Here is a 26,262-nt window from a genome sequence, read left to right as displayed (position 1 = left end):
GGAGACCATTCTCGTTCAAACCACTATACTCATTATAATTTTATTTCTTATAAACTAGAGACTTCACAATTGTCTGATTTTGTAATTTCCTTTAAGAAAATAGACATAGTAGTAGTCTCATCATCTGTTCCTCCTAAGACTTTCTGAGTCAGGACCTAGAAATGCACCGCAAGAAGAGAGCGAAGTCTGAGGCCAGTCATGGGCACAGTTGGTGCGGCTGAGTTAGCATCTCTTTTGATTGCAGTGCACGGGTTGTGTGGAGCCTTGGTGCAAGCCTCCCACACCGCGATGCTCATTCTGCTTCCCGCTCCTAACAAGTGACTGCATAGTGTGCAATTCCAAGTCTTGACTTTAACACCTACAACTTTCTTTTACTTTCTCCCTTCATTTTTTTTTAACTGTCTGATTTGGGGGTGGGGGTGTTGGTTTGGCTTTTTGAGACAGTACTTTAGACTGTAAACAAAACTGGCCTGGATTACTATGTAATTCCAGGCTGTCTTTGAGGCCATACTAACCCTTCCCCGTGCTAGGATTATAGATGGGGCGACTTACTCCTTTTCTATACTTTGCTGTAATTTCCTCTTCCCCAAGTGGGGAAGAGGAAATTACAGCACATCTTAACCATGGATCCCAAATTCTTGTAAGAAAGTGTGCCGTAAGTCTGTGACTAGAGTGTTGACGTGCCAAGGAGGGTTATTGGACATAGAGAACCTGCTTATCCAGGTAATAGCTGCTCAGTTAATTCCAGGGTGTCCTGAGGATCAGAACTGATCTTGAGATGAGGAGTCAGGACTGGTCCTCTAACTAAAGCCCAGAGTGTAAACCACAAGCTGTTCTGAGAATTGATTAACATTGCTGGAGTTCTTAACTGTGAGCCAGGCTAAGAACATAATCGGTAGCCTCCATTCCACATGAGGGGAGGTGTCACCCTGAGTGTACCCCAGCCCTGTGTGAGAGACCCTTAGAAAGGTAATGAGGCAGCTACCAGCCTGGGAAACACCAAAACACCATTTTCCTTGTTCCAACTGCAAACAGCACAGGGTGGCCACAGGGGACTCTGTCCTGGGGAGGACTTCTCTCTAATTGTGGTTAATGTGTTTCCGTTCCTGTTGCCCTGTCCAAGGTCCTAGCACTGCAGTTCCGCGTGCAGTTCCGAGGCTGCAGGCTATAAATAACGCTTTGATGGATGGATGAAAAGGATTCTGGCTTTAGTTTGTTTGGCTTATGAGTTTTGGCCTCACGAATAACTAGAATGTAAAGCACAAGGAGGTTTAGCAGTATTTGGGCAAAGACATCTAGGAGAAGAAGGGATCAACAGCCTTTAAGAAGTCAGACCTGGGGTTTAAGGCAGCGATGAACAGGAAGGTCAGGTTTCAACGTTTTAAACTTCAGAGAATTCTGAATGGCTCCACCTTACAACAGGTTCTGATTCCCCCACCCCATTCCCTTCTCTCTCTCAGCGGGTTGTGACATTCTCTAAGAGACAAAGTGACCGAAACACCCGAGACAGAAGCGCCAGGTGGCACTGGTAGCAAAAGGCACTGTTGCATGGCTCGCTGATTCCCACGGGAGCCTGTACCCAGTGTTCTAATTGGCTACGCTCGGGATGGGGGCGTGACTTCCTGCCCATCAGTTTCCCGAGCTCTGATTGGTTACCAGCCAAGGAGAAGGCCTGCCAGTTACCTAGGCTCTGTTTCCTGAGTGGAGAGGCCTGCGGAGCAGGGTGGGAACGTAGCGCAGCGCCCGGGGCTCTGCGCCGTGCCGGAGCTGCTGCCCACAGGTGAGCCACCGTCGTCCCGCTCAGGCCGAGCCTCAGGCCTGTGCACAGACACCCCAGCTCGGAGCACCGAGAAAGGGACGCTGCACGCGTAAATAAGAGGCCACCGTAGCGGTCCTGGGTGCCCTTACTCTGACCAACTTTGCGGTTCTTTGCTTTCATATTAGGATTCGCTTGAAACTGTCAGATCAGAACTTAATTGGTGCTATTGAGAGAACTGCTTTAATTATAAAAATGTATTTCGCACCTCAGGATTGCTTAGGGGAGGATTGCTTAAGAGAGCAGACCATGTGACCTTTTAACCAAGAGCATCACTGTACATAGGACGCGAGGCTAAGAGGACTGCGGTTCTCAGGTGGGCAGCCTCGGGCAAACTACACCTGCATCCCGACTCATCTTTAAGGGGAACTGTGGTTTGATGAGTACATGTGAGGGGTTTGGTTTGGTTTTTTGGATTTGGTTTTTTTCAAGACAGGGTTTCTCTGTGTAGTCCTGGCTGTCCTGGAACTCACGCTGTAGACCAGGCTGGCCTCGAACTCCCAGAGTGCTGGGATTACAGGTGTGCGCCACCACCGCCCGGCTTTTGTTTCTTAATACTCGAACTATAGTAACTCGGGTAGCATGAGCTTTCACCGAGGAGTGGCGTCCACGTTCCTGATGCCCACACTGCCGGCACAGAAAGGTGATATTACTTCCTAAAAAGTCACAGCTAATCGGAAATTAATTCCAAGGCAGCGCAGCTCTGCTGAAGTAACTCACTTTCGCCCTCTACATTGTTTCATAGCCTGATTTGTTAGTCTGACGTTACTGCTCTGTGCACCATTCTTTGCTTATTACAGGAAATAACAGTATTCAGTCTCCGCCCTCCCCGGGCGTATAGTTACTACAGGTTGTTCGTGGTTCTTGCTAAAGTCATTTTGTGGGTCTTATTTATTTCTTTATTTTTTTGTAAAGTCTGTAACTCTCAAGTTCTCAGATGGCCTGTGATCCCAACAGAAATCTGAAGTGTTTGACCAGGAGAGCTAGTGCTTACCATCCATCCTGATGGCAGCCTAAGCTAAAAAAATAAAAAATAAAAATAAAAATAAAAAACTACCAGATGAATAAATGGACAATTGATAAATACTACTATAAAGTAAAACAAAACAAAACAAAAAACCGCCGGAAGGTGCCTGCCCCTCTGGTTCCCAGAGTCAGTGATGCCAGCCCATCAAGGGCAGGGAGACAACGCATTAGAACATGGCGGTGCAAGTGTAGTGTGGGCTACTGAAGCAGAAACGAGCAGTCAAGCCATCCCAGGTAGAGCACTGCAGCCCATGGGGCCCTAAATGCCCTTAAAGGGGACATGGGGGCTTTATCTATTCTGAAACATCAGAGCCATTTCCTTAAGAAAGTGACACTTACTTCTGAGAGTCATTTGACAAAAGGACAGTTAGAGTAGCCCACAGTCTTTGGAGATTATGTAGTGGGAAGAGTTAGAGCCCCTGGGACTGAGCAGTGACTGTGGTTTGTGAGGAAGGAATATGGGGATTCAGGTGGCAGCAAAACTCAAGAGTCTTTCCTACAAATTATTGTATGTCTGTCCTAAAGTGCCACTGAAGTCTATTGCAGAAAGGTGACAAAATCAGTTTAGAAGCTACAGAGAAGCCCTGAGTGGACTGACTGAAGCCCTGGACAAGGACGAAGTCTCTCAGGAGCAACTATAAGGTAAGAAAGAAAGGATATCTATTTGTTTGTTTTTCACTAGAAAAACCTGTTTAATTTTTAATGCTTTTAAATAAAATATAATTACATCACTTACATTTCCCTAGTACACACACACCCATTATTCTCAAATTCATGATCTCTATTTCTTTAATTTATATACACACACACCATATATATACATACATATATATACACATACACACACATATAAAAGTTGTTACTTTGCAGTCCAGGCTGACCTAAAAAACTCTAGGTAGACCAGGCTGGCCTGAAACTTATGCCTCAGCCTTCCTAGTGCTGGAATTTCAGGCTACCAAGCATAAAGATGAGCCTCTAGAGGGGACAGATAAGGGGTGGCCGGAGGGGAGCAGCAGCACGGAGAACAAGAAGAGTTTGGAAGGCAGACAAGAGACTGTTTCCAAAAAACAAATGGTCGAATGATGCTGGATCCTACAAAAGTCCAGAAAAGTAGGAATTGAAACTACTCATTATCTCCGATAGCAGGGAAGTTGTCTTTATTGAGAGCTGTGTGGGAGAAGAGGAAGGAGGGTCTGCAAGAATTAGCTAAGAGGATGAAACGAAGGAGACTGAGGGGGAAGCAGTGAGCATCAGAAATGCAGAAAAAGAAAGGGACACAACTGAAGGCACAAATGTGAATGTGACCTCATTTGATTGTTTATCTTTATTGCCCTTCATAGATTATGTGTTGGGTGGGGAGAGTTGGCCTTTCTTAATAAAGTGAGAAGATTATTTAGGGGCGGTGGGGAGGTATGAGCCAAAGTAGTACATGTATGAAGATCGGAGGACAGCTTGCAGAAGTCCGTATTCTCCATCTGACACGGTCATCTCTGGGACTAAAGTCAGAGCAGCAGCCTTGGCGACAAGCACCTTTACCTGCTGCCTGTCTTGATGGCCTTTCTTTCGTTTCCTTGTTGACGTACAAAGTCCCGGGATATGGGCAGAGTTCGTTGAAAATCTTGTGGGGAGGATTCACTCCTCCAGCTGCTGTTGAAAACGTGCGGGCGAGGCCAAGACGTCAGCATTATGGGAGTTGGAGGGAGAAGATTTCAATCCTCACAGATGCCATTGGGAATCTTGTAAAAGAAAGAAATATGGAATGTGGCAGAAGTGGGATTAGAAATAGACGCATTGATGTGACTGCATCATTCGGTCAACCAGATCAGACTAAGCGGTCTTTATCGAGAGCTGTGGAGGACAAGAGCACAGAATTTGTATTTGACAGGAAGTCCTAGATGTAGTAGTTAATAGTTGTACGGTGTTGTCAAAGTACCCTATGCCACTGAACTATCCACTTGAAAAGGATCCAAATACTACCATGCCTTTATTAACATCTTACCATAACTTGTTAAAAAGTGTCAACTCTAACTCATGCCTGTGACACCAGCATTTGGGAGCTAAAGCAGAAGGAACTACAATGTAAGAGTTCAATCTCTGTGTCTCCTCTCCTCTCCTCCCCCTCCCCTCCCCCCTCTCAAAAAAGTGATAGCTATTAAAAATGAACCAAAGAATGCCAATTCTAGAAAACTATGTTTTCCTTATATAATAAGGGTTTATACATGTTAATTTTGATAATGTATCAAGGACAAACAGGCAAAGGGAAGATAAGGCCAAAAATAACATATTAGCCAAAAGTCAGCCTCAGTAACAAAGCTTTTCACCAGTGAGTTATTTTCCACACTTCAGAATAACAGAAGAATCATTTATATGCTCATGTTCTTTAGTGGGGGGGGGGTCATCTGAGATGGGGTTTCCTGACTGTAAGTGAAGGCTCTCCACCCCTCTCTGGGATTCTAGAAACTCGCTTTAAAGGGCAAACATGAAATGTAGGCAGACAAATGCTTGGCATGTCGCAAAACTGCAAATAGCACAGCTACTCAACAGTAAGAGCTACGTCGGCACACCCATACCAAATGCTGGTCCTTCTGCTTCCTGCAGCATTCTAACACCGCAGATAGACTTCCTAAGAAGTCATAATGTACATTTATTATAAGTCAGGCTTTCCATTTTTACTGTTAACCATGTTTGCCCAGCAGAAAGGCAGCAAGATGGACAGCCCTGACTGTCCTGATGACTACGTCCAGATGACCTTTAAGAAAGCAGAAAATGGGTCAATGGCCCGCCTTTCCCTTTGTCTCGTTTCACAGGTGCCTGCTAGTGGCGCCTTGCCATAAAAATGTGGCTCTGATCTCCTGTCATTTTTCAAGGTGAGAGCCTCAGGCTGAGCTACTTTAACTGGTGCCTGAGCTACACAAGACCTGCCCCCATCCTCAAGGAACCCTTGGCTGTTGGGGACTTGCTTAGAGTATACATTTTTTTCAATTTCACTTTACAGACAGGATTCAGATGTAATTCCCATGTGCAGATTTGTTCTGTATATTTAAAGAATTACAAGTGAGAATTGTACAAAAACAGAACATAGTGAAATATGAATAGCTGTCAAGCAAGGCACATGCCTGCAATTCCAACGTTCAAGAGGATGGGGAATGACTGCCATGAGTTTGAGTCTAACCTAGGCCACACATCAAGTATCAGTCCATCCAGGACTAAATAGCAAGACCTTATCTCAAAAACAATGACGTGTTAAATTATAAGTGGTAGGGCTCTAAGTTTTTCTTCTGCTTATGTACCTCAGACTTCAGCAACTCTGAAGTCAGTGTGTTAATTTTATGGAGTGATTTTGAAAATCTGACATACTTCTCATTTGCCCTTTGTTAAGTCATACTTCTATTTAAACCCTAGAATTTGGAGTTAGCATAAGAAGACATTTTTTGTTTTAATGCATGTGGACTGTCCAAGGAAAGAGAAAGGTTAATTACAAGCAACACAGGCTTATTACCCATCACTCCTGGAGGCCACAGTGGTCAAGGCCAAGATACCTACAGACTCGAAGGATGCTCTCTTCTCACATGCCATCTTTTATGGGCCTCACAATGGAAAGACAAGCAATCTCTTCAAATCCTTTTTAAAATATAGTTTATTCTTTGAGAATTCCATGCATACATACAATATATTTTGGTCATATTTGCCCCCTACACCTTACCTGAACTCCTTTTCCAGATCTCTACCCCAAGTCACATTAAAATTCAGTTTAAAGTTGTATCACTACAAGACTTTGGCTCCTGATAGTTCCCAATGACAACTACTATTTAGTAAATACTTAACTATGTGTCACACTGTCTTCAAGCACTTGGTAAGCACTTGACTTTGGCAGTGCCTGCAAGGCATAGATGTTCTTCTCATTTGCACAGCAGTGCTGGTTTTAATGCTTTCTGACATAAGAAATATAACAGTTGTAGAAAAGTGAATTTGTGTCAGAAAAGTTGAGGCTTATGAACCTTTGAACCCCATGACCTTCAACCTGTAATTGGAGCACCTGCTTCACAGGATGGATACAGAGCTCAAACAATGTTTTTATAAAGGATGAGATGCCTTAAATTGTGATAAGATGTATTATGATGGAATAGTTTTCCTTGCCAGCTTAAATTGTTCCCAGTTACTACTTAGAACTCAGACTTGTAAGTGTTGTAAAAGCCGGCGCTCCTTTTAAGTCTTCATCTTCCACACAGGCACAATGTGGACATTGTCAGTATTAGGATGTGGGAATTAGCACGAGCTCACAGCATGGCGTGGAGGTTGCTGACAGGATACCAACTCTGTAGACTGTGCAGAAAGCTGCAACCAGCTCTGAAAATCAACCCCTCTTCAGCATGTGTCACCTATGGAACCGACAGCCAGTCAAATAAAGAAAACAAGAGAACGGTGGAAAAGCTCTGTGAATGTTCAGTTGACGTTAGGAAAATCCGCAGGCTGAAAGGATGGGTGCTTCTGGAGGAAGAAACCTACATTGAAGAGATTGCAAATATTTTGAAAGAACTAGGCGCCAACAAAACTGTGATAGCCAGCATTTTAGAACGCTGTCCAGAAGCGATTGTCTGCAGTCCTGCTGCTGTTAACACCAAAAGGAAACTCTGGCAGATGGTCTGCAAAAATGAGGCAGAGTTAGTCCAGTTAATAGAGCGGTTCCCAGAGTCTTTCTTTACTGTCAAGGACCAGGAAAACCAGAAGCTAAATGTTCAGTTCTTTCAAGAGCTGGGACTCAAGAATGTGGTGATTAGCAGGTTTCTGACAACAGCCTCTAGCATTTTCCATAATCCTGTAGAGAACAATAAACAAATGATAAGGGTTCTCCAGGAGAGCTACCTAAACTTAGGTGGCACTGAGGCCAATGCTAAAGTATGGCTACTAAAATTATTAAGCCAAAATCCATTTATTGTGTTAAATTCTCCTACAGCTGTAGATGAAATACTGAAATTTCTTCAAGGACAAGGCTTCACAGATTCTGAAGTTCTTCAGCTTCTGTCCAAACTTAAAGGGTTTCTTTTTCAACTTCAGCCAGGAAGTATCCAAAACAGTATTTCCTTCACTGAAACTACTTTTGAGTGTACAGACCATGACCTACGACAGTTAGTTGTGAAATGCCCCGCCCTTCTGTATTATCCTGCTTCTGTCCTAGAAGAGAGAATCCAGGCACTGCTGAAAGAAGGCATCTCCATAGCTCAAATAAGAGAGTCACCAATGGTTCTTGAATTGACGCCACAGATAATTCAATATAGGATAAGAAAGCTGAATTCTTTAGGCTACAGAATAAAGGATGGACATCTAGCAAGTCTAAATGGAACAAAAAAGGAGTTTGAGGCTAACTTTAGCAAAATGCAAGCCAAACAAGGAAGGCCATTATTTAACCCTGTGGCATCATTAAAGGTTGAAGAGTGACAGGGCAAAATGACCAGTTCACAAAGACTTAAGCAATTCAGTTTGTAAGAACTAATGATTCTCAGGACTTACTGAGCTTCTGAGTTGTGTTCAAGTTCCATCATAATTGGTGGACTCATTTGCTGTATTTTAAAATATAAATTGTGTTTAAATAAAACTGGTAACTTTGAACTTGAAACTATTATTTCAAAACGTCATATATTAAGCAGCAGGAGTGTGATAGTTCACAGGAATCATTTTAAGAAATTGACAGTACACACTCTTGACCAGAGTACAGAAACACCTCTGTTCCATGAGCTGCTACCAAAGTATAATTCCTCACCACCAGCCTTGAGTCATTAACAGGCCAACAACACATTCCTTTAGAGAGAGCTAACTTCACCTTGTAATGAGGAGTATTACTCATCCAGAAGGAACAAGAGCCTACTTCTATGGTCAGTTTGAAATCTCTTAAGAAAAACACACATTCATTCTGTTCCTCATTTTACAAATGAGGTTCGTGGCAGAGTTCTGATTTATTAAAATCTGAATTCTGTTCAATTCCAGGAAAAGATTTCCACCTTTTCCTGCACAGCAAAAAGAAGGAATGCAAACAGATTATAGGGGAGGGGTTTAGAAACCAATTTCAAAGTTAATTCAGGCACTTGAAATGAATGTAGCTTCCTATAAAGCCTGAAAATAGACTTTATGTAATACCACCTTCAGTTGTAGTGTTTCCACTTCCATATCTAAGATAAACATTACCCAGATAAAGCCTGGCCCATTTTCAGGTGTATAGTTTGTAACAACTGTAATATTCATTGTTTGTAATGCACAATAGTTGACTATGTAGTATGCACAGCTTCTCAAATATAGTGAGAAATGCAGCCTTTATCTTATTTTTTCATTCTCTTAGCCAATGAAATATCCCTCACTATCCAAATCTGTTCAGTTCCTTAGTTGGGATATTGACTAGCAACAAGCACCCAGGAAGTTAAGAATACTCTCTTTTACAGTAAGACTCAAAGTAAGGCCAAAGTACTTAGAACTGTCAAGAAAAATGCTAAGACCAGATGTTGGCAGCTGTAGCCTAGTAGCAGAGTACATACTTCACCGTGAATCCAATCACAATTGTGTACTTGAATATATACATATATGTGTATAAGAAAAAGACCATGTGCTTCATTCAGTGTAGCACAAAATGAGAGGTATCTAAGGAGCAGGGGTTCATACAGAGGGTGATAGTGAACCTTTAGACCTTTGTCCTGGCAGTTATCAGTAATACAAGCATTTGCTCACTTTCTTAAAGCCAGTCTGGAAAACACTGCAGGCGACAAGGTCCTCTACAGTTACCTGTCAACTGTGAGGTGCTTAGTAACAGGCAGGTGGCCAAGAATGAAGCTCTGAGAAATCAGAAGTGGAGATAAACATCTGCACCACCTGCACTGCTGTGGCATTTAGAGTCGTGGCTATACATGAGATTGTCACAGAGGCAACTAAGATGTAGGAAGTGACTAATGAATTTGGAATAGGGCGATCACTGGTTGACTTATCAAGAGTGACTGGTGGAATAGGGGAGTGACAAGGCAATGTAGAGTGGTTGATATGGATGGAGGAGGAAGCAACGGGGCATTAGAACCTAAGTTAGGTTTAACTCCTAGGACTCTCATAAGAAACGCCAGTGTGAATGGCCACGGGACCCTGCAGCAGCGATCTCAAGTTGCTCCTTAACTACACACGATAGACAAGTGTTCCCTAGGTCTGCCTCTTCAGTTTTCACAGCTGAGTATGCTAAGAATAACCCACGAAGGTTGTTAAAGAGACTGAACAAACTGAGATACAAAACCTAGACATCTGATTTTCAGACTTTTAGTTGTTTGTGTTTGTACTTTACTCTTGTGTCTACACCCATATCATGTTTGTAAAGTATCATCAAAAAGACTGACTATAGCACTTCCTGAACTGCTGTGTAATCTTAACGTTTAAGATGATCCTGTTTACAAATTCCCTTTATTTCTGTAGATCTTTATGAAACATTCCATCTTTGCAGATCATAATCCTTTATTATCAGATTCAGGTGTTCTTTCCCATCCCTTTAATACAAAAATCCCCGCATTATTCAATCAGGTATTTTCATCTGACATTTTACTAAATACAGTACTCATGTCAACATTATTAGATCAGTCATTCAAGTGGGTCACACAAATGTATCTTCACTATGCCAAAACCCACTTAAAAAAGGAGCCAAATAACAGATACCTCCAAGTGTATACAACAAAGTGAACTAGTCCTGTTTAACAGGTCAAATTGCTAGTCTACATAAGCTAGAAGAGACTCAGGGATATAGCTGTACACATCAAATGGTAGAACTACAGCTACCTGTACATTTGTACAGTTCTCTGCTATTGCTGTAAAAGCCCCTCTGAACCACATTTAAGACAATTGACAAAATTTACCAGTTGGCTTTTCTATAGCAGAAATTAATTATAGCCATTTTTCCTCAAGTGATTTTAAAGACAAGCAAAGTTGAAAATAAATATGCAAGCATACAGTATACTAAGCCTACATTTAGACTGATTCGAGTACAAAGCATAGCAGAGCCTCTAAGTTAGAAATACAAACCAGCAATGAATCGATAAAGTCTTCTAAATAGCAGGAATCAAGTTCTCCAATACCATTATTTAGATCACTGAGAATGGGTCTATTCATTTTGGAATATAAAAAATACCATTTGTTCAGACATTTCACCAGATGTACCAACAAATGTCTTTTAAATGATATTGCATGAAATAAATGACCATTTAATTCCTTCTAAATTTAATTCAACAATTTTAAGTTTTATATAAACAAAGTTCCAAAAACACTTGTAGATTTGCTTGACAGTCCTGCTGTTGTTTATGAATGCTTTTTAAATTTATACTTTTATCCAACTGTTGGTCCACATTACTAATCGAATCCTCTTAAGAGTTCCAAGCATTTGAAACTCCATATTCAGGTGACCCTCCTGTTCTCAGGAACACTACATTCTGACTTACGACGAGGCACCAACCATTCCCTCCCTCCCTCCAGGGAGTTAGAAGGGGCAGATGGAGACAGACTTCTAGTTTTAGGTATAAAGAAAATTAAGGGTTTTTTTCCCAGGCTTAGATTATAAGATAAATGCCAAACATATGTCACTAATAAATTTCTGTGAAACTAAGCATTAAGACAAAAAGAAATGAACTTTTGAGTTATATTTTGTGAGAATGAATGTGCTATAACACATTAAGACACAACACACTTACCATCCATATGAAAGACCTTCCACTCCTACCTGAAACTGGCTTGAGAAAGGTCTGTCTACAGCTACTTTAAGGGTTATATAAGAGAACATGTTTAAAGCCATGAATGCATTCCACTGAGGACACAGCTCAGGCGGTACAGTACTTGGCCACTGTGCATGCAACCTGGGTTCCTTCCCCAACATCACATAAAGCAAGCACAGTATCTCATGCCGTAATCCCAGCGCTTTGGAGGTGAAGCAGAATTGGGAGCTCAAGGATATCCTCAGCCACATATCCAGTTCAAGACCAGCCTGGGCTTTAGAAGGCCCCATCTCAATAGAAAAAAGAAAAAAAACCTAAATACATCATTGAAAGCACTTATGGATTTTTTTTTTTATTCAAAGCCAATGTATAGAGCCCATCTCATTCATTTGAAGAGCCAATCCTCATATATTAATGGTTGATTTTATTGTATTTTAAAGGAATTACTACTAATAATTTAAGACATCCTAAGGAAATAAGCATGAAGGATTATCTTAGATTCCTCAAATAATTATAAAAACTTAAAAATTAATATTTATTCCTTCTCAATATCAAACTCTCCACACAGTTTTTGAAGAGCTAAGAAAGGTTCCATAGATACTGTGGGGTGTACTAATGATGGGACCACGAATCCAACTTCTAAAGCCTAAGTTTCATGTTAACTACTCACAACAGCTAACAAGCACAGTCTTACCCACTGACACCAGGAAACTCCTTTACTTCAATACTCCTGAGATTTTTAAGAGGGAAACTAGTTTTACAACCTTTAAAAGAATTCACTGATAATTATAAGAACTGCACATATTTAAGATTATTAGAAAAGATGTTTTCTTTTGTAAGGCATCAATGATTAAACAAATAGAATGCTTATCTACCCAAAAAAAAAAAAAACAATTAACAGTATCATAAAACCATTTGTCTTCTAAACTTTTGAATTCCTGCTACTTTTCTGCCAGCTTAAATAAGAATGCCTCTTGGCCTACACCACTATAGTTATAAAAAAAAAACTAAGACATCTGAAACTATTAGGCACATCAAAGGTACAGTTTATGTAGTTCGAGTCCCTTTGTAAAGGTCATATGAGTTACCTGGCACACTGTACACATGGAACTGTAAAATCGTCTACTAAGTTGAACTTTCACATTTTTTAGTCAAACTGAAAGACTTAGAGCAAATATTTAAACATCCCATATCTTCAGTTACAACTGAGCAAGTGTAACATTTTACCAGATAAAAAGCTGAACTTAAGGATGAGAAGCCTTCAGACACTGCGGTAGTACTGGTCTCTTCTTGTTTTAGATGCAGCCAGTTACCAATACTTTCAACCCAGCAGTTTAGCGGTTGACTTGGTTGTAGTCTGTAATTGAGCTGTTCAATGCCATTGGCTGTGGTGAGCAAGTGTACTCCCCTCTTAGTCAGACTTGTCTTTCTTCTTTCCTGATAAGGGCACTTTGTTTACAACAGCAGACCCAACAGCTGTCACACCTCCAGCCACAGCAGATACACCTCCTTTCACCAGCCCTATTCCCATGGAAGGCACAGTTGTAACAGCTGTTTTGGTCACTTCCAGACTCTTTCCACCAATCCAAGCCACACCACCAATGGTGGCACCAACAGCTCCCTTTGTAACACTGAAGATCCCTCCAGTCACACGAGACAACATGCCTGGCTGCTGCTGTGGGTGATCTTTCATTGACCCTAAGGAGAGAAAATGGTATGAGAGTCAAAGTCAAGTCTTTGTAAGAACAGTTCAAATCATTAAGTAACCTTCCTCACAACAAGTAGCTTAACCTGATAAGCTCCTTACACTGAGTACAGCTCTTGCCTGAGTACAGCTGCAGATGTCTTATATTAACCTTGGTCTACAACTAAGTCTTTCGTTTTGTTTTTATTTTTTGTTTGTTTTTTGTTGTTGTTGTTGTTGTTTTTGAGACAGGGTTTCTCTGTGTAGCCCTGGCTGTCCTAGAACTCACTCTGTACACCAGGCTGGCCTCGAACTCAGAAACCCACCTGCCTCTGCCTCCCAAGTGCTGGGATTAAAGGCTTGCGCCACCACTGCCCTCACAACTAAGTCTTTCAAAGCAAAGTCTTGTTAATGTAGCCCATGCTTTCCTAAAACTCAAAATTTTCCTCCCTCCACCTCACAAACACTGAGATTATAGGTATGTACCAACATACATAGTGTTATTTAGCAATTTCCTCTGAGATTAAAATCTTCCATTTTGAAGGGAAGCTAGTTAAGATAAGACACAGAATATTTTATTAAAAAGGTAAAAGTTCCATTCTACATAGAAGCTCCTTAAGCTCAGAAAGTAAATCAGAACAGCTTCATGAAGTTCCTGAAACTGACCAGATTCATGAAGTCCCTCCTTTTCCAAGTATAAGGGCCAGTGAAAGACATTCAGACAAGATGCCTGAAAGAAGCAAAGACCAGCCGAGCCACGCGGGAGGGAGGCTCTCCCCTGTGAGCCCCCTGCAGGCTGTACAGTGCACTCCACATTGCCAGCTTCTGTGAGCTTGCCACCCACACTGGAGTGGACTTTAGTGATGCAGCGGTCTTTGAATCACTTCTACTCCTGTAAGTAAATCCAACTAAACTTACTGGTTTACCAAGTTTGACTCCAGTATATCAATAGTTCCCTATGGAGTAAGTAGACATGTATCCATGTCTACCCAGGAGTATATCACACATGTGTGGCTCAGTGCTAAGTCTTATCCATAAAAGGAAAATTTTTTATAAAAAGAAATAATATAGAGATTAAACCACTTTATACAATATAATCTTATTTTGAAAGATATATTTTAAATGCCTCTCTGATTTTCAGTTTTGCTAAAAAAAATTTTACCCTAGAAAGTATGAAAAATAAAATATAAACATATGTAGCCTTCAATCTCTTATTCAGGATGTAGTTATTAATTATCAAAATAATCATCTTCATATAATATGGTTCAGAAGGTACTTTGGGGGTCTCTAAGGACTTTGAGGAGAGCGGACACATAGTAAAAATCTCCTTCAAAATACATTAAAATGCCTTTGTCTTTTCACTTTAATCTCTCACAAATCTATAACTGAGAGTTCCAGAAATTAGATGATGAAAAGCACAAAAGACAATTGGCAAACACAGCTGCAAGAATGTACCTGTCCTTTCTCCAAACAGTAATGAGATTTATAAAAATGCACAAACAGTATCAACTAAGTAACAAATCTCTTATCTGAAAGTTCTAAAATGGAGTTTTTCTAGGACACAAGGCACAAATTCATCTTTTTTTTCATTGCTTGGACGCTTTACATTCTAACTAGGGCAGTCTTGCTGATTATTCCAAATAGTACATTAGGCATAAAACAGCACTCAGAATTAACAGTTGGAACTACATGATATTAAAAGGTTATTGCACAGCACAAGAAACTATAAGAAGAACAAAGAGCCCACAGAACAGAAGAACATCTCTGCCAGCTGCACAAAGAATGAATATCCAGATTTTATTTTCTTAAAGTACAAAAAAACCCCCTACACACAAAAAGCATTAACTAAAGTGTTTGATATCCTTAGCCCTCAGGAAAAATGCAAATTAAAACTACTGTCAGATACCATTTCACCCAGGTAAGAATTGCTAGCATCAAAACTAATGAGGTTGGTTGCATGGCACATATCTTTAATCCCAGTACTCAGGAAGCAGAACTGGCAGATATATCTGTGTAAACTTATTTTCCACCTTAACATACAAGGTATCATTATGGCATTTGCAATCAAAATTGGTTCTGATTTTCCCCATCAACATACCAAGGTGCAGACCAGCCAGACATAGAGAGACCCTTGTCTCTAAACAAACAAAAATTTTAAACTAATAGCAAATGTTGGTGAGGACAGAGGAACCCCTGTTCATTGCTTGAAGGAATGCAAATCAATACAGCCATTATGTATGAAGGTCTCTTGAAAAACTGAAATAGAATTATTGTATGACCCAGCTATGCCATTCCTGGGCACAGCCTCAAAGACAGTATACCATAATATGGTATTTGCTCTATCTATAGCAGCAAAGAAATGGAACCAGCCTGGATGCCCATCAAGAGGTGATACTGAAAATGTGGCACACATGTACAATGGAATTATATTCTGCTGTGAAGAAACATGAAATTACAAAATATGCCAAAAATGAATGGATTTGGCAAGTATTAGGTGAGGTAATGCAAACTCAGAAAGAAGTAATTGCATATTCTCTTTCATATTTGGATCCTAGCTTTAATATATATGTGTATACAAGAGGGAGGAAATGCAGATAAAACCTAAAAATCTAAAACATATCAAAAGAAGGCAAGAAGAGATGCTAAGGAAAAGGGGGCACGAAGGCAGAGGAACACATGCGGCCTGGAACACAGACAGGAGACGAGGAAGGAAGCGGGACACTGTGGAAGGAAAAGCAGCTAAAACAAAGTACGCTTTAAATTTTCAGGATACTTGGATTTAAATATAAAAACAAATATTAAAAACCAACAAAATATTACACATATAAAATATATTTACTGCTGAATTTGTTTTTAAAACACAAATATCAAAACAACTAAGCATAATAAATTTTTAATTTTTAAATGGCTAAAAATAAAAGACTTAAGGTATAGGTAATATATTAGTTATAAAATGATATAAAATTATAAAATATATAACAAAATTTAATTTAATTATAAAATTATATAAAATTAGAGTCCTGAGGCAGCAAGAAGGCCTCAGATTGAGGGTAGCCTAAGCTACATTAGATGACTTTGTCTCAAAAAATAATATATTTACTTTATTATAATGTAAAATATAAAAATAAGGATCAGGGAATGATGGCACATACTTGTCAGAGAGAGATCCTATCTCCATGGAAAACAAAGAGTTAGTTTTTTGTTTTGTTTTTTATTTTTTTGAGACAGGTTCACTATGTAGGCCTGGCTGTCCTGGAAATCACTATATAAACCAGGCTGGTCTCGAACTCAAAGAGATCTGCTTGCTTCTGCCTCCTAAGTGCTGTAATTAAAGAAATGTACCACTACACATGGTTAACAAGTTTTTAAAAGCCAGGCGCTTGGGGGCACACACCTTTAATCCCAGCACTTAGGAGGCAGAGGCAGGTGGATTTCTGAGTTCGAGGCCAGCCTGGTCTACAGAGTGAGTTCCAGGACAGCCAGGGCTACACAGAGAAACCCTGTCTCAAAAAACCAAAAAAAAAAAAAAAAAACCCAAAAACAACAAGTTTTTAAAATTCAAAACACAGAAACAGAAACCATACATTCAATATACACATATTTGTAAATTACATATACCCTGAGTATATAAACTTACACAAATTGTTCTTTAAAAAAAAAAAAAAGCTGAGCTAATAATTTTCAGGTTAGTCTAAACTGAATTAAACAATTAGATAGTTTCTCCTCATTCATAGCAGTTGGGGGGGGGGGGGGTATCTCACTATGTAGCCAAGCTGTGCACTTGGTATCCTCTGGTTTTTATTCACAATGCTGGGAGTACATGTGTCAGTCACCACAGCAGACAAGTGCATCAGTCTTCTTTTAGGCTTACCTGTAAGATTTTTATATCTTCCCATAAATTTGATTTGTGACTAATAATATGGGAAGAAACTTTCAGAAAGGGAAAACAGAACCGGGAAAAAAATGTTAATACCTAAAGTTAGGACATCTAGCCCAGGAATCAACATGCAGTTCTCCAAGGAGGTCATTATTTATATCAAGCTTAGAAAGTCTTATACCAAAACCACAAGGAAACTAAGACTTCAGTCATTTTCTACACAGAGTTAGGACACCAGGGGAGAAAGAGGCAAATAGTGTTTCCAAGACTTTTAGAAGCAAGGGTAAAAGTAACTCATGTCACAGTTTTCAAGCCAAACTAGTTATGACTTAGACAAATTAAGCAGAACACAAGACCATATATGAACATAGAGAGCAGGATTGATTATACTGCAATAAATGATAGGACTTTTTAAATTCTCAAATCTTCAACTAGGTGTGTTCGTATGCAGGACATCAAAAACAAACAGTCCATCCTGCACCTTCCACGCTTCTGCAAATAAAAAGATGTTTTTGCTTGTGAAATAGACTTCAAATGAAAGTGACAAGAAAATAAACCTTAAGTAATAGAAATTGTGTCTCTATACACCAAGCTCTGTATTTTCTTATTAAAAGCTCAATTACTTTTAGAACATGTCCACTGACTATATAAAGGCTATGATTCCTTACATTTAATTTTTTTAAAATGATCATAGCTTTAATTTACCATCGTATTAGCTTAGTGCTGAGTATATGCTTACCTTCTGGGGGTTCATCACTAAGGTAAGATGGAATTTCTTGATTTTTATCTGCCTGATTCATGATCACCTGTAAAACAAAATATATCTCAGAGTAAGACTACCACTTCTTGCATGCTGTGTTAAATCAACTTAAGCAACTTTGTTTAGATATAAAGAACATTTTCAAGTACCCACCAGAGAGTAACTCATCTTAACTCCTATTTCAAACTGTAGAGTTTACAAAAGACTTGAAATTTCACCCAGAGACATTAGAAATCTTACTGGCAGCACTGATGAAGAACAGCAATGCTGACACAAGTTTCCTTTTGTTGTTTTCACTGTGACACTTCAACTTAAACAGAAAACTGCAAGTAAAAGAGAGCTGGACGATAATAAAAAGCACAGAAAAATAAGATCCCGCTCATAACACACCTAATCTATATCAGTGAAAGACTTGAATGTTTTGTTTCTCTTATAGTTATATACAGAAATAGTGAGAGAATTGAAAACCCTGTGGAAAAACAAACTATGATTAATTCTAAGTAAAGTTATAAAAGAAATTTCAGAACTAATACTCTACTAAGAAAAAGAAAATATGATTAGAATTCCTTTTCCAAATTATTTTATGATCTGAAAATATTTGCCTTTTTAAAAATAAACAAACATGACTAAGTAAAGGCAAGACAAGATTGACCAAAAACTGACTATATGATATCTTGCTTGGACAGAAAACTAGAATTGTGATTCCAGCAGGCAAATAAGTATTTTTCCTATGTCTCTAAGGCCTTACAGTCAACCAAGTGTTTGCCCTATGTCTCTAAGGACTAAGTTATTATATCTATGCATAAACAACAGATATTTAAAAGGATATCACAAAGAGACTGAGCAGATGGCTCAATCAGTCAAGTGTTTATCACACAAATATTGAAAACTTCAGTTCTGAATCCCAATACCCACTTTAAAGAAAAAACTTCAAATCTGTGCATATGCTTGTAAACCCGGAAGTGTTGAGGAGACTGAAGAGCTATGAGTCTGGCTGGACAGCCATTCTAACTAACTTAGTGAGCTCCAGCTTCAGTGGGAGACACGGCTCAAAAACAGTAAGATGGAGAACTGATTGAAGAACACAACAAATGTGCACCCCTGGCCTATACATGCACACACATACATGTACTTTGGCACCTGCAGACCATCTTACATGTGCAAGCATGTACATACATACACAAAATGAAGAATTTAAAAAGACATTGTGAGGATGTACAATGAACTTTAACACACTAATTAACAAGTAATGATTAAGTACCAACTTGATGTTCCAGGTACAAAGGGCAATGAATCCCTGCCATAGGGCAATAGTCACACTAGCTGGAGAGGACGCTATATTACACTACAGTGTGTGTCAAACAGTCTAAAAGCTACTCATGTGGACGAATGGAAAAGAACAAAGTGTGCAGTTTTAAATGGATATTCTGTGAAGGTTTCATTTTGGGTGCATCCCACAAGAGGTAAAGCATCCGATATTTAAATGAAGAGTCCTCAATCAGAACAAGCAGCAAGTAAAAGGGCCCTGAGGTGAAAGCCTACCAGGAGCAGCAAGAAACAGAGCTAATAAAGAGTGAAGAGATTGTATCAAAGGGCAAAAAGAGATGGAATCACAAAATGTGGTCTGCAGCATACAAGCCTCTGCAGTCAATGGTGGAAACTGGCTTTTAGCAGAGTGAGTTGGAGATCCAATGAAATACACTGAACAGAATAATGAGGTGTTCTGTTTTAGTTTTTAAATAATAAAATAGGTGTGAGGGCTCAGGCCTATAATCCTTGCACTCAGGAAGTTAAGGCTGGAAGATGGGGAGGAAGAGGAGGAGGAGCCAGGCGGTGGTGGTCCATGCCTGTAATCCCAGCACTCTGGGAGGCAGAGGCAGGCGGATCTCTCTGAGACCAGCCTGGTCTACAGAGTAAATTCCAGGACAGTCAGGGCTACACAGAGAAACCCTGTCTTGAAAAAAAAAACCAAACCAAAAAAGAGGAGGAGGAGGAACAGGAGGAGGAGGAACAACAGGAACAGGAGGAGGAAGAACAGGAAGAGGAGGAAGAGGAGGAGGAGGAGGAGGAGGAGGAGGAGGAGGAGGAGGAAAAAAGAGCATTCTGACTACCTGGAGGGAAGGAAGGGCAGGAAAGCTCACTCCACCACAGAAAGACCTATTGCACTATATTTCAATAATCCTAGCCAAAAAACGAAATAAAAATGGAGACGGGTATAGAAAGCACAGCAGACTAAAAATAGAGATTTTAAAGGTAATTTTAATTTTTTGTATTACATCTTGACTTTACAACCTAAATCCCAAAACAGAAGTCAGTGGGCCCTAAAATCCAACAACATAAATCATATAATGATAACTATTTTTCAGTTGCTCTGGTAAAAGTCCTGACTCAAGAACTTAGTAGCAGCACCTAATCTGGTCTGCCTTGTGAATTTGGCACATGATTTCATATGATTAAAAAAGTAACAATAAACATATATAATCTTGCACAGGAATAAAACAAAATTCTTGACTAACTTAGTTAGAAAACTCTCAAACGAAAAAGTTACATTTATTTACATTTATATCTATAAACATGGTAACAACATAACAAATTATATTGCATAGATTCAAGACTCTAGCTTTTTTTTTTTTTTTTTGATTTTGTTCAAGACAGGGTTTCTCTATATAACCCTAGCTGTCCTGGAACTCACTCTGTAGACCAGGCTGGCCTCTAACTCAGAAATCTGCCTGCCTCTGCCTCCCAGAGTGCTGGGATTACAGAAAGACTCTAGCTTTAGAAAGCCTAAGTTTGAATCCTAACTGACATAAAATATATGACAAAGGAAAATAACTTTAAGAGATTTAAAATAGAAACTAAGATATTCCAGCCCTAATCCTAAAATGAGAATATTATTTAACAGATTCTAAAGCAAGACATGTAGAAAATCCTGGGAAAATATGTGTGCTCCTTCTGTGGAAAAACTATTATATTGCCACTTTCTTCTCCCAACAGACTATTAATTTCTGTGTAAACTGTTCTTTATATCCTACTATACAAATCTATACACATATGCCTATATACATAGAAATTCATGGTCAATTGCTGATGGTCAACATGATCAATAGAAGCTATGATAATCTATACAGAAATACAAAAACTAGCAACAATTTCTTATCCATCACTAGGTAAGGAGTCTCTGCTGCAAGTTTCCAATACCATCAATTCTGTTATGCTTACCGTGCTGTGAAGGACTATATTCCTACAAATCCTTGAGCCAAATTAAACCCCTCCTCCCTTAAAAAACAAAAGCCAGAAGCAAAAATCTTTAGCATATCTAAGGGAAACACCAGCAAAATGAATAGACAGCCTATAGAAAACCGTTGCCAACTAGACATCAGAGGATTAATATCCAGACTATTTGTATATAAATAAAACACCAAAAGAACACATACTATAATCAATAAAGTGGGCAAGTAAACTAAACAGCTACCAAAAAGAACTACTAATAACCAATTGTCTTAGTCAGGGTCTCTATTCCTGCACAAACATCATGACCAAGAAGCAAGTTGGGGAGGAAAGGGTTTATTGAACTTACACTTCCACGTTGCAGTTCATCACTAAAGGAAGTCAGGACTGGAACTCAAGCAGGTCAAGAACCAGGAGCTGATGCAGAGGCCATGGAGGATATTTCTTACTGTCTTGCTTCCCCTGGCTTGCTCAGCCTGCTCTCTATAGAACCCAAGAGCACCAGCCCAAAGGTGGCACCACCCACAAGAGCCCCCCCCCATCACTAATTGAGAAAATGCCCCACAGCTAGATCTCATGGAGGCACTTCCCCAATTAAAGCTCCTTTCTCTGTGAGAACTCCAGCCTGTGTCAAGTTGACACACAAAAATAGCCAGTACACCAATGTATTAAAAAGTACTCAACATCCTTAGACATAAAGGAAATGCTAATCAAAACTTAGATTCCTTCTCACTCCAATCAGAATGGCTATCTTCAAGAAAAATAAAAACAAATGCTGTCAGGATTAGGAGCGATTAAGGGGTCCTTGTGTAAGTGTCTCCTTTTAAGATCTCTAGGTAAGCACTCTCTTCTCAACTCTGCCTAACATTTTTTACTTTACTCTGATTTCTTCTTAGCTTTTATTATCACTTAATATCTATTTCATATGTATCCCCATTAGAATATAAGCTCTGTGAGAACAAGGGTTTGAAGTTTGTTCACTATTTCATCTTTAGGTCCTTAATGTCTGATATGGTCAAATACTTGAATTTCTATATAAAGTCAACTTGAGTATTAAAACAAGTTTATGGAGAAAATCTAGTTTGTTAGATTTCTAGAATAAGCAACTAAGTACGCAGAAATGATAATCAAGATGGTATACATTTTAAAAAAACCATTTCATCAAGAAGCTTCTAAACAAGTTCAATTTTAGACACCTTCAAAACATCCACAGAAAGTTACAAGACGATGCCTTCATCGAGTCCACAGAAGTTATTCATTAGGCAATTGGACTTAAGAAGCTGAGACAGTCTGAGACAAGTTGAGGTTTAGATAATGGCTTTAAGTGACGACTTAATCTATGGAGAGTGGGAGATGTGCTCATGCTTGTGAATAACTAAAACAGACTTACACCCTTCATTTTAGAGTGTATTTAAGAGTCAGCTGAAGAAGAGAAGTTAGCAAAAACAGTCAAATGAGTAGTCAGTATTCATTGAATAGTTGGTATAAATTCATAGAGACCAAGAAAGGAATTTAGGAATTTAGACCGAGAAAAGAAAGATACATCAAGTCTTCTACAAATTTAACTCAGATTCGTATAAAAGATTACTATCAAGTGATCTATTTATTTTTACAACAAAAAGATTGACTCCTAAAGTTTTAACTAAGATTACAAGTAGGAATCCAGGTGTCCTGCAATCCTCTAATCCCAACACCTGGAGACTAAAGCGGGCTGCTTGCCCGTGAGTGTGAGATCAGTTTGGCTACAGGGTGAGCTGCAGGCCAGCCAGAGTAAGAAAACAAGATTGAATCTCAAAGGGAAATCATATTTATGTGTTTTTGCCTGTGTGTACAAATGTATATGTGTGTACCTTGTGCATACACTTCCCATGAAGACCAAGAAAGGGCATCTGACCCCTAGAACAGGAGTCACGGTTAATTGTGAGCCTCTATGTGGGCGCTGGGAGTTGAACCCCCAGTCCTCTAGAAGAGCAGCCAGTTCTCTTAACCACTGAGCCATCTCTCCAGGCCCCCAAATTATTAATTTTTGTATAATCCATCTGTTCTAAATTGACTTAATCATTGATTTAACATATAATGTGAACCCTACTAAACTGCATCTTGTTATGCATTTAGACAATGCAGGTACTGCTCTATTCTAAAACTTAAGTGGGAATACACTTTTCAAGCAATTACTTTGATCACACCTTAAAAAGCAAAATATATGAATATATTATCTGTATTTTAAGAGCTTGTGATGCATACAAGTTTCTAGTTTAAAAAAAAAAAAGCTTCCCTAAAGAAGGCAATGATGACAACAGCCTTTAAATTAAAGCGAAGGACTTAATTTATTTTATAAACATAATCAGTTCAATTTTTGGTCCTGGCATAGATAAACCATTATAATATCAACAACAAAAGATTTCTTTACTACAGACTGTATAACATGATAGCAAATAATGGGAAAGGGATCATTCTTATCTAGTACAAAATAATATAGCAGCTGGCAAATATATTGAGCAAATTTCAATACCACTATTCCCTAGAGGGTAATTTATTCCAATAATAGAAACAAGCAACCAAACACCTGTTGGAAACCTTCTGTTGTATGTGTGGGGTTTTTTAAGAAAAATAAAATCACTGATAAAGAAATGTCGTCTGTGGGTTTCAGTAGCATTTATATACAAATTAAATTTTGGGTCACAAAGAAAACAAGATCTAAAAATATGTCTTTTAAAAAAGCCTTGGGGTATAACCCCTCCAAAGTCAAGTAAATTAACAGTAAAAAGCTCAACTACAAAATACAGTGTGCAATGCTTTACCTTCAAAGTCACTTTAAACATCTGCTACACAAGTAACAGGCTTCTTGTATAAGAAAAAGACGAAGCTAGGCATGGTGGCTCACGCCCAGAATCTCAGCTCTCATGAAGCTACAGCAAGACTTGGAGGTCTAGGTCAGTCTAGGCTCTAGAAGGAGAAACTATCTAAGAAGGAGGTAGGGAATTCTTCTGCACCGGCTATGTGGAAACTGGCACATCCTCATTCTTTGGACAACTAACTCTGAGGAGTTTCAAGATTACACATATACCAACAAGCAATGTACAGCAAGACATCATCTTGCTGATTTTTATGCTTCTGTAGCTAACAATACTGATCACTGCTTGTATAAAAGGTGGCTCCTGCCAACTAAATTAACAGCAAATAGACTACAGGAAAGGCACTGAGTTTGGCAATGAAGAAAACTTTATCAATGGGCGTTTAAAAATCCCACACAAAGTGACAAATAATTGAGAGTGTCAAAATAGGAATTTTAAGTATTTTTCTTAAAAGAAACATGAAATAGGATTAAAGTATTCTGCCAAGCCAGAGAACCATTACCTATGTCATCCTCACTAAAATACACTTCATTTGTTCAAGAGATGCTGGCATTCCTACTTTGTGCCAGATCTTGTTGAGACAATGAGTGAACATAAAGACTGTACTCTTACTTGTATGAAATCTGGTACAATATCACCAGAATGTAGGAAAAGGGCAAAGACTCGAGGACTGAAACAGGAAAGTCAAGATTTCCCCAGAATTGAAAGAAAGAAAGAAAGAAAGAAAGAAAGGTAGATAGATAGATAAAGGTTTTCCCAGAATTAAAGAAAAGTCAAACACTTGACTTTTGAATTTATATGTCAAAAATGTATATGTTAAAATGACAAACTTTTCGAATGAGGTTTTCATTGAACTTAGTTTCCGGTATAAGTGATATAACAAAGACCAAAAGAAAAAAAAATGAAAGTGAAAAATGAAAGCAGATGTGTATGAGTTTATTAAACACTGCTAAATCAAGAATAGAAACACACGTACCTGTGGTGTGATAGCCTTTGAGCGAAAACAAGTAGAAGTTTTAAGCACTAACCAACAGCGGATACAAATACCACAATGTTTCCTTTTGGATTAGCAGCATTCACAAGATACAAAAGACACAAATAAGATTTTGCTTCCTAGTCTAGGTGTTTCTAACTCCCTCCCCATCATTGATCCACCTTTAGCCTTTAGGCTCCGCAAGTCTTTTTTTTTTTTTTTTTCCTTAGCAGAGGAGTGACGTGGCAGGAGAGGCAGAAAATGACCCTAGAGGCTGGTGCTGACTTGGACACCTCCTTCCTCCGCCCCTTCGTTGTCCACCCAGCACACCCTAGCTCCTGCGGAATTCCAATTTAAGACCGGCTTAAGGGAGCCGATCCGATTTGATCCGGAGTGGAAGCTCCGGGGCTGGTGTAGATGCTGCTTGTGCACAGCAGGCTCGGGTTTGGATTGAACCCGGGGGTCGGCAGCGACTGCACTGGCGGCCGCTCCAGGACTCCCCAGTCGCTCCGTGACACTGCCAGCGCCCCGGGCGCTTCAGCCCCACACCTGCGGGTTTGGAACAGGCGTGGGAGTGGAGTTCCCGATTTAGGGAGAGCAGCGGGAATCTCCGCTCCGAGCCAAGCCCTGTCTGTGTACTTGAACCCACCGGGACCGTTTATCAACAGGTCAGAAGTTACGTGGGGCAAGGGAGCTGGGCTCCTCTTCGGATGCCCCATCATCTCCTCCTCCGCACCAGCCCGACCCAAGGCAACCGGTCAGACCCATGCTTCCGGAGCTACTCCCTTAGACTGCACACACCGCATCCGCGAACTCGTGGACCCACTGGGGTAACCCCATGCCTCCGTGCGCACCCCCACCCCCACGACTCCCGCCCATCCCCCTCCCGTTCAGTGTCCCCTTCCCCCCAAAGGCCAGGCTGGAGCGGCCAGGCCCCGGGTCGTGCAGGTGAGGCGCAGATGGGGCTAACGGAAAGGGCCCGAGTGCCCGGCGCCCCCCGCCCGCGCCGCCCCGCCCCCAGCCACGGGACGGATTCACTCACCGCGGGGTCGGGGCCGGGCGGAGGGAGCTGCGGCAGCGAGGACAGCAGGAGCGGCCGGGGCAGCAGAGGCCCTGACGCGGCTCGGGGCGGCTCCGCGACCCAGATGCTCTCCCGAGGCTCAGGAGTCGGAAGGCTCTCGGTCCGAGGCGGCGGCGGCGGCGGCCTCTGGCTGCGGACGTGGCGCCTGACGCGACCCGCCCCCTCCGCAGCCTCCGGAGCTCCCGCCTCCTCCCGCGCCTCGGGTTCCGACGCGCACGCGCGCTCGCGCTCGCGCCCCCGGA

At 40.3% G+C, this 26,262-nt stretch overlaps 2 protein-coding genes across 4 annotated transcripts; one reads left to right on the top strand and one right to left on the bottom strand.

Moving 5' to 3' along the window:
• The first annotated feature begins 1,696 nt into the window (after positions 1–1,696).
• Positions 1,697–9,030, top strand: Mterf2 (mitochondrial transcription termination factor 2). 3 transcript variants are annotated; one of them, XM_052165132.1, is made up of 3 exons: positions 1,697–1,780; positions 3,368–3,484; positions 6,245–9,030. In XM_052165132.1, exon 3 carries the CDS (start codon positions 7,100–7,102, stop codon positions 8,276–8,278), a length of 1,179 nt encoding a protein of 392 aa, XP_052021092.1. In that variant the 5' UTR covers positions 1,697–1,780; positions 3,368–3,484; positions 6,245–7,099; the 3' UTR covers positions 8,279–9,030. The 3 variants fall into 3 exon arrangements, with proteins under 3 accessions (XP_052021092.1, XP_052021090.1, XP_052021091.1); XM_052165130.1 differs by having other exon boundaries at positions 7,072–9,029; XM_052165131.1 differs by lacking the exon at positions 1,697–1,780 and adding an exon at positions 1,811–2,132 and having other exon boundaries at positions 7,072–9,029.
• Positions 9,031–10,298: 1,268 nt separating this feature from the next.
• Positions 10,299–26,249, bottom strand: Tmem263 (transmembrane protein 263). Its single transcript, XM_052165133.1, has 3 exons — positions 25,982–26,249; positions 17,863–17,929; positions 10,299–13,260 (listed from the first exon to the last, which is right to left on the bottom strand). The coding sequence occupies exons 2-3, from the start codon at positions 17,921–17,923 to the stop codon at positions 12,974–12,976; spliced, it is 348 nt and encodes a 115-aa protein (XP_052021093.1). The 5' UTR covers positions 17,924–17,929; positions 25,982–26,249; the 3' UTR covers positions 10,299–12,973.
• Between the last annotated feature and the right edge of the window lie 13 nt (positions 26,250–26,262).

The sequence above is a fragment of the Apodemus sylvaticus genome, chromosome 20, assembly GCF_947179515.1.
Source record: "Apodemus sylvaticus chromosome 20, mApoSyl1.1, whole genome shotgun sequence".
NCBI classification, from domain to species: Eukaryota; Metazoa; Chordata; class Mammalia; order Rodentia; family Muridae; genus Apodemus; species Apodemus sylvaticus.
Note: the sequence above shows the minus strand (reverse complement) of the source record. Positions and strands in the feature narration are given on the sequence as shown.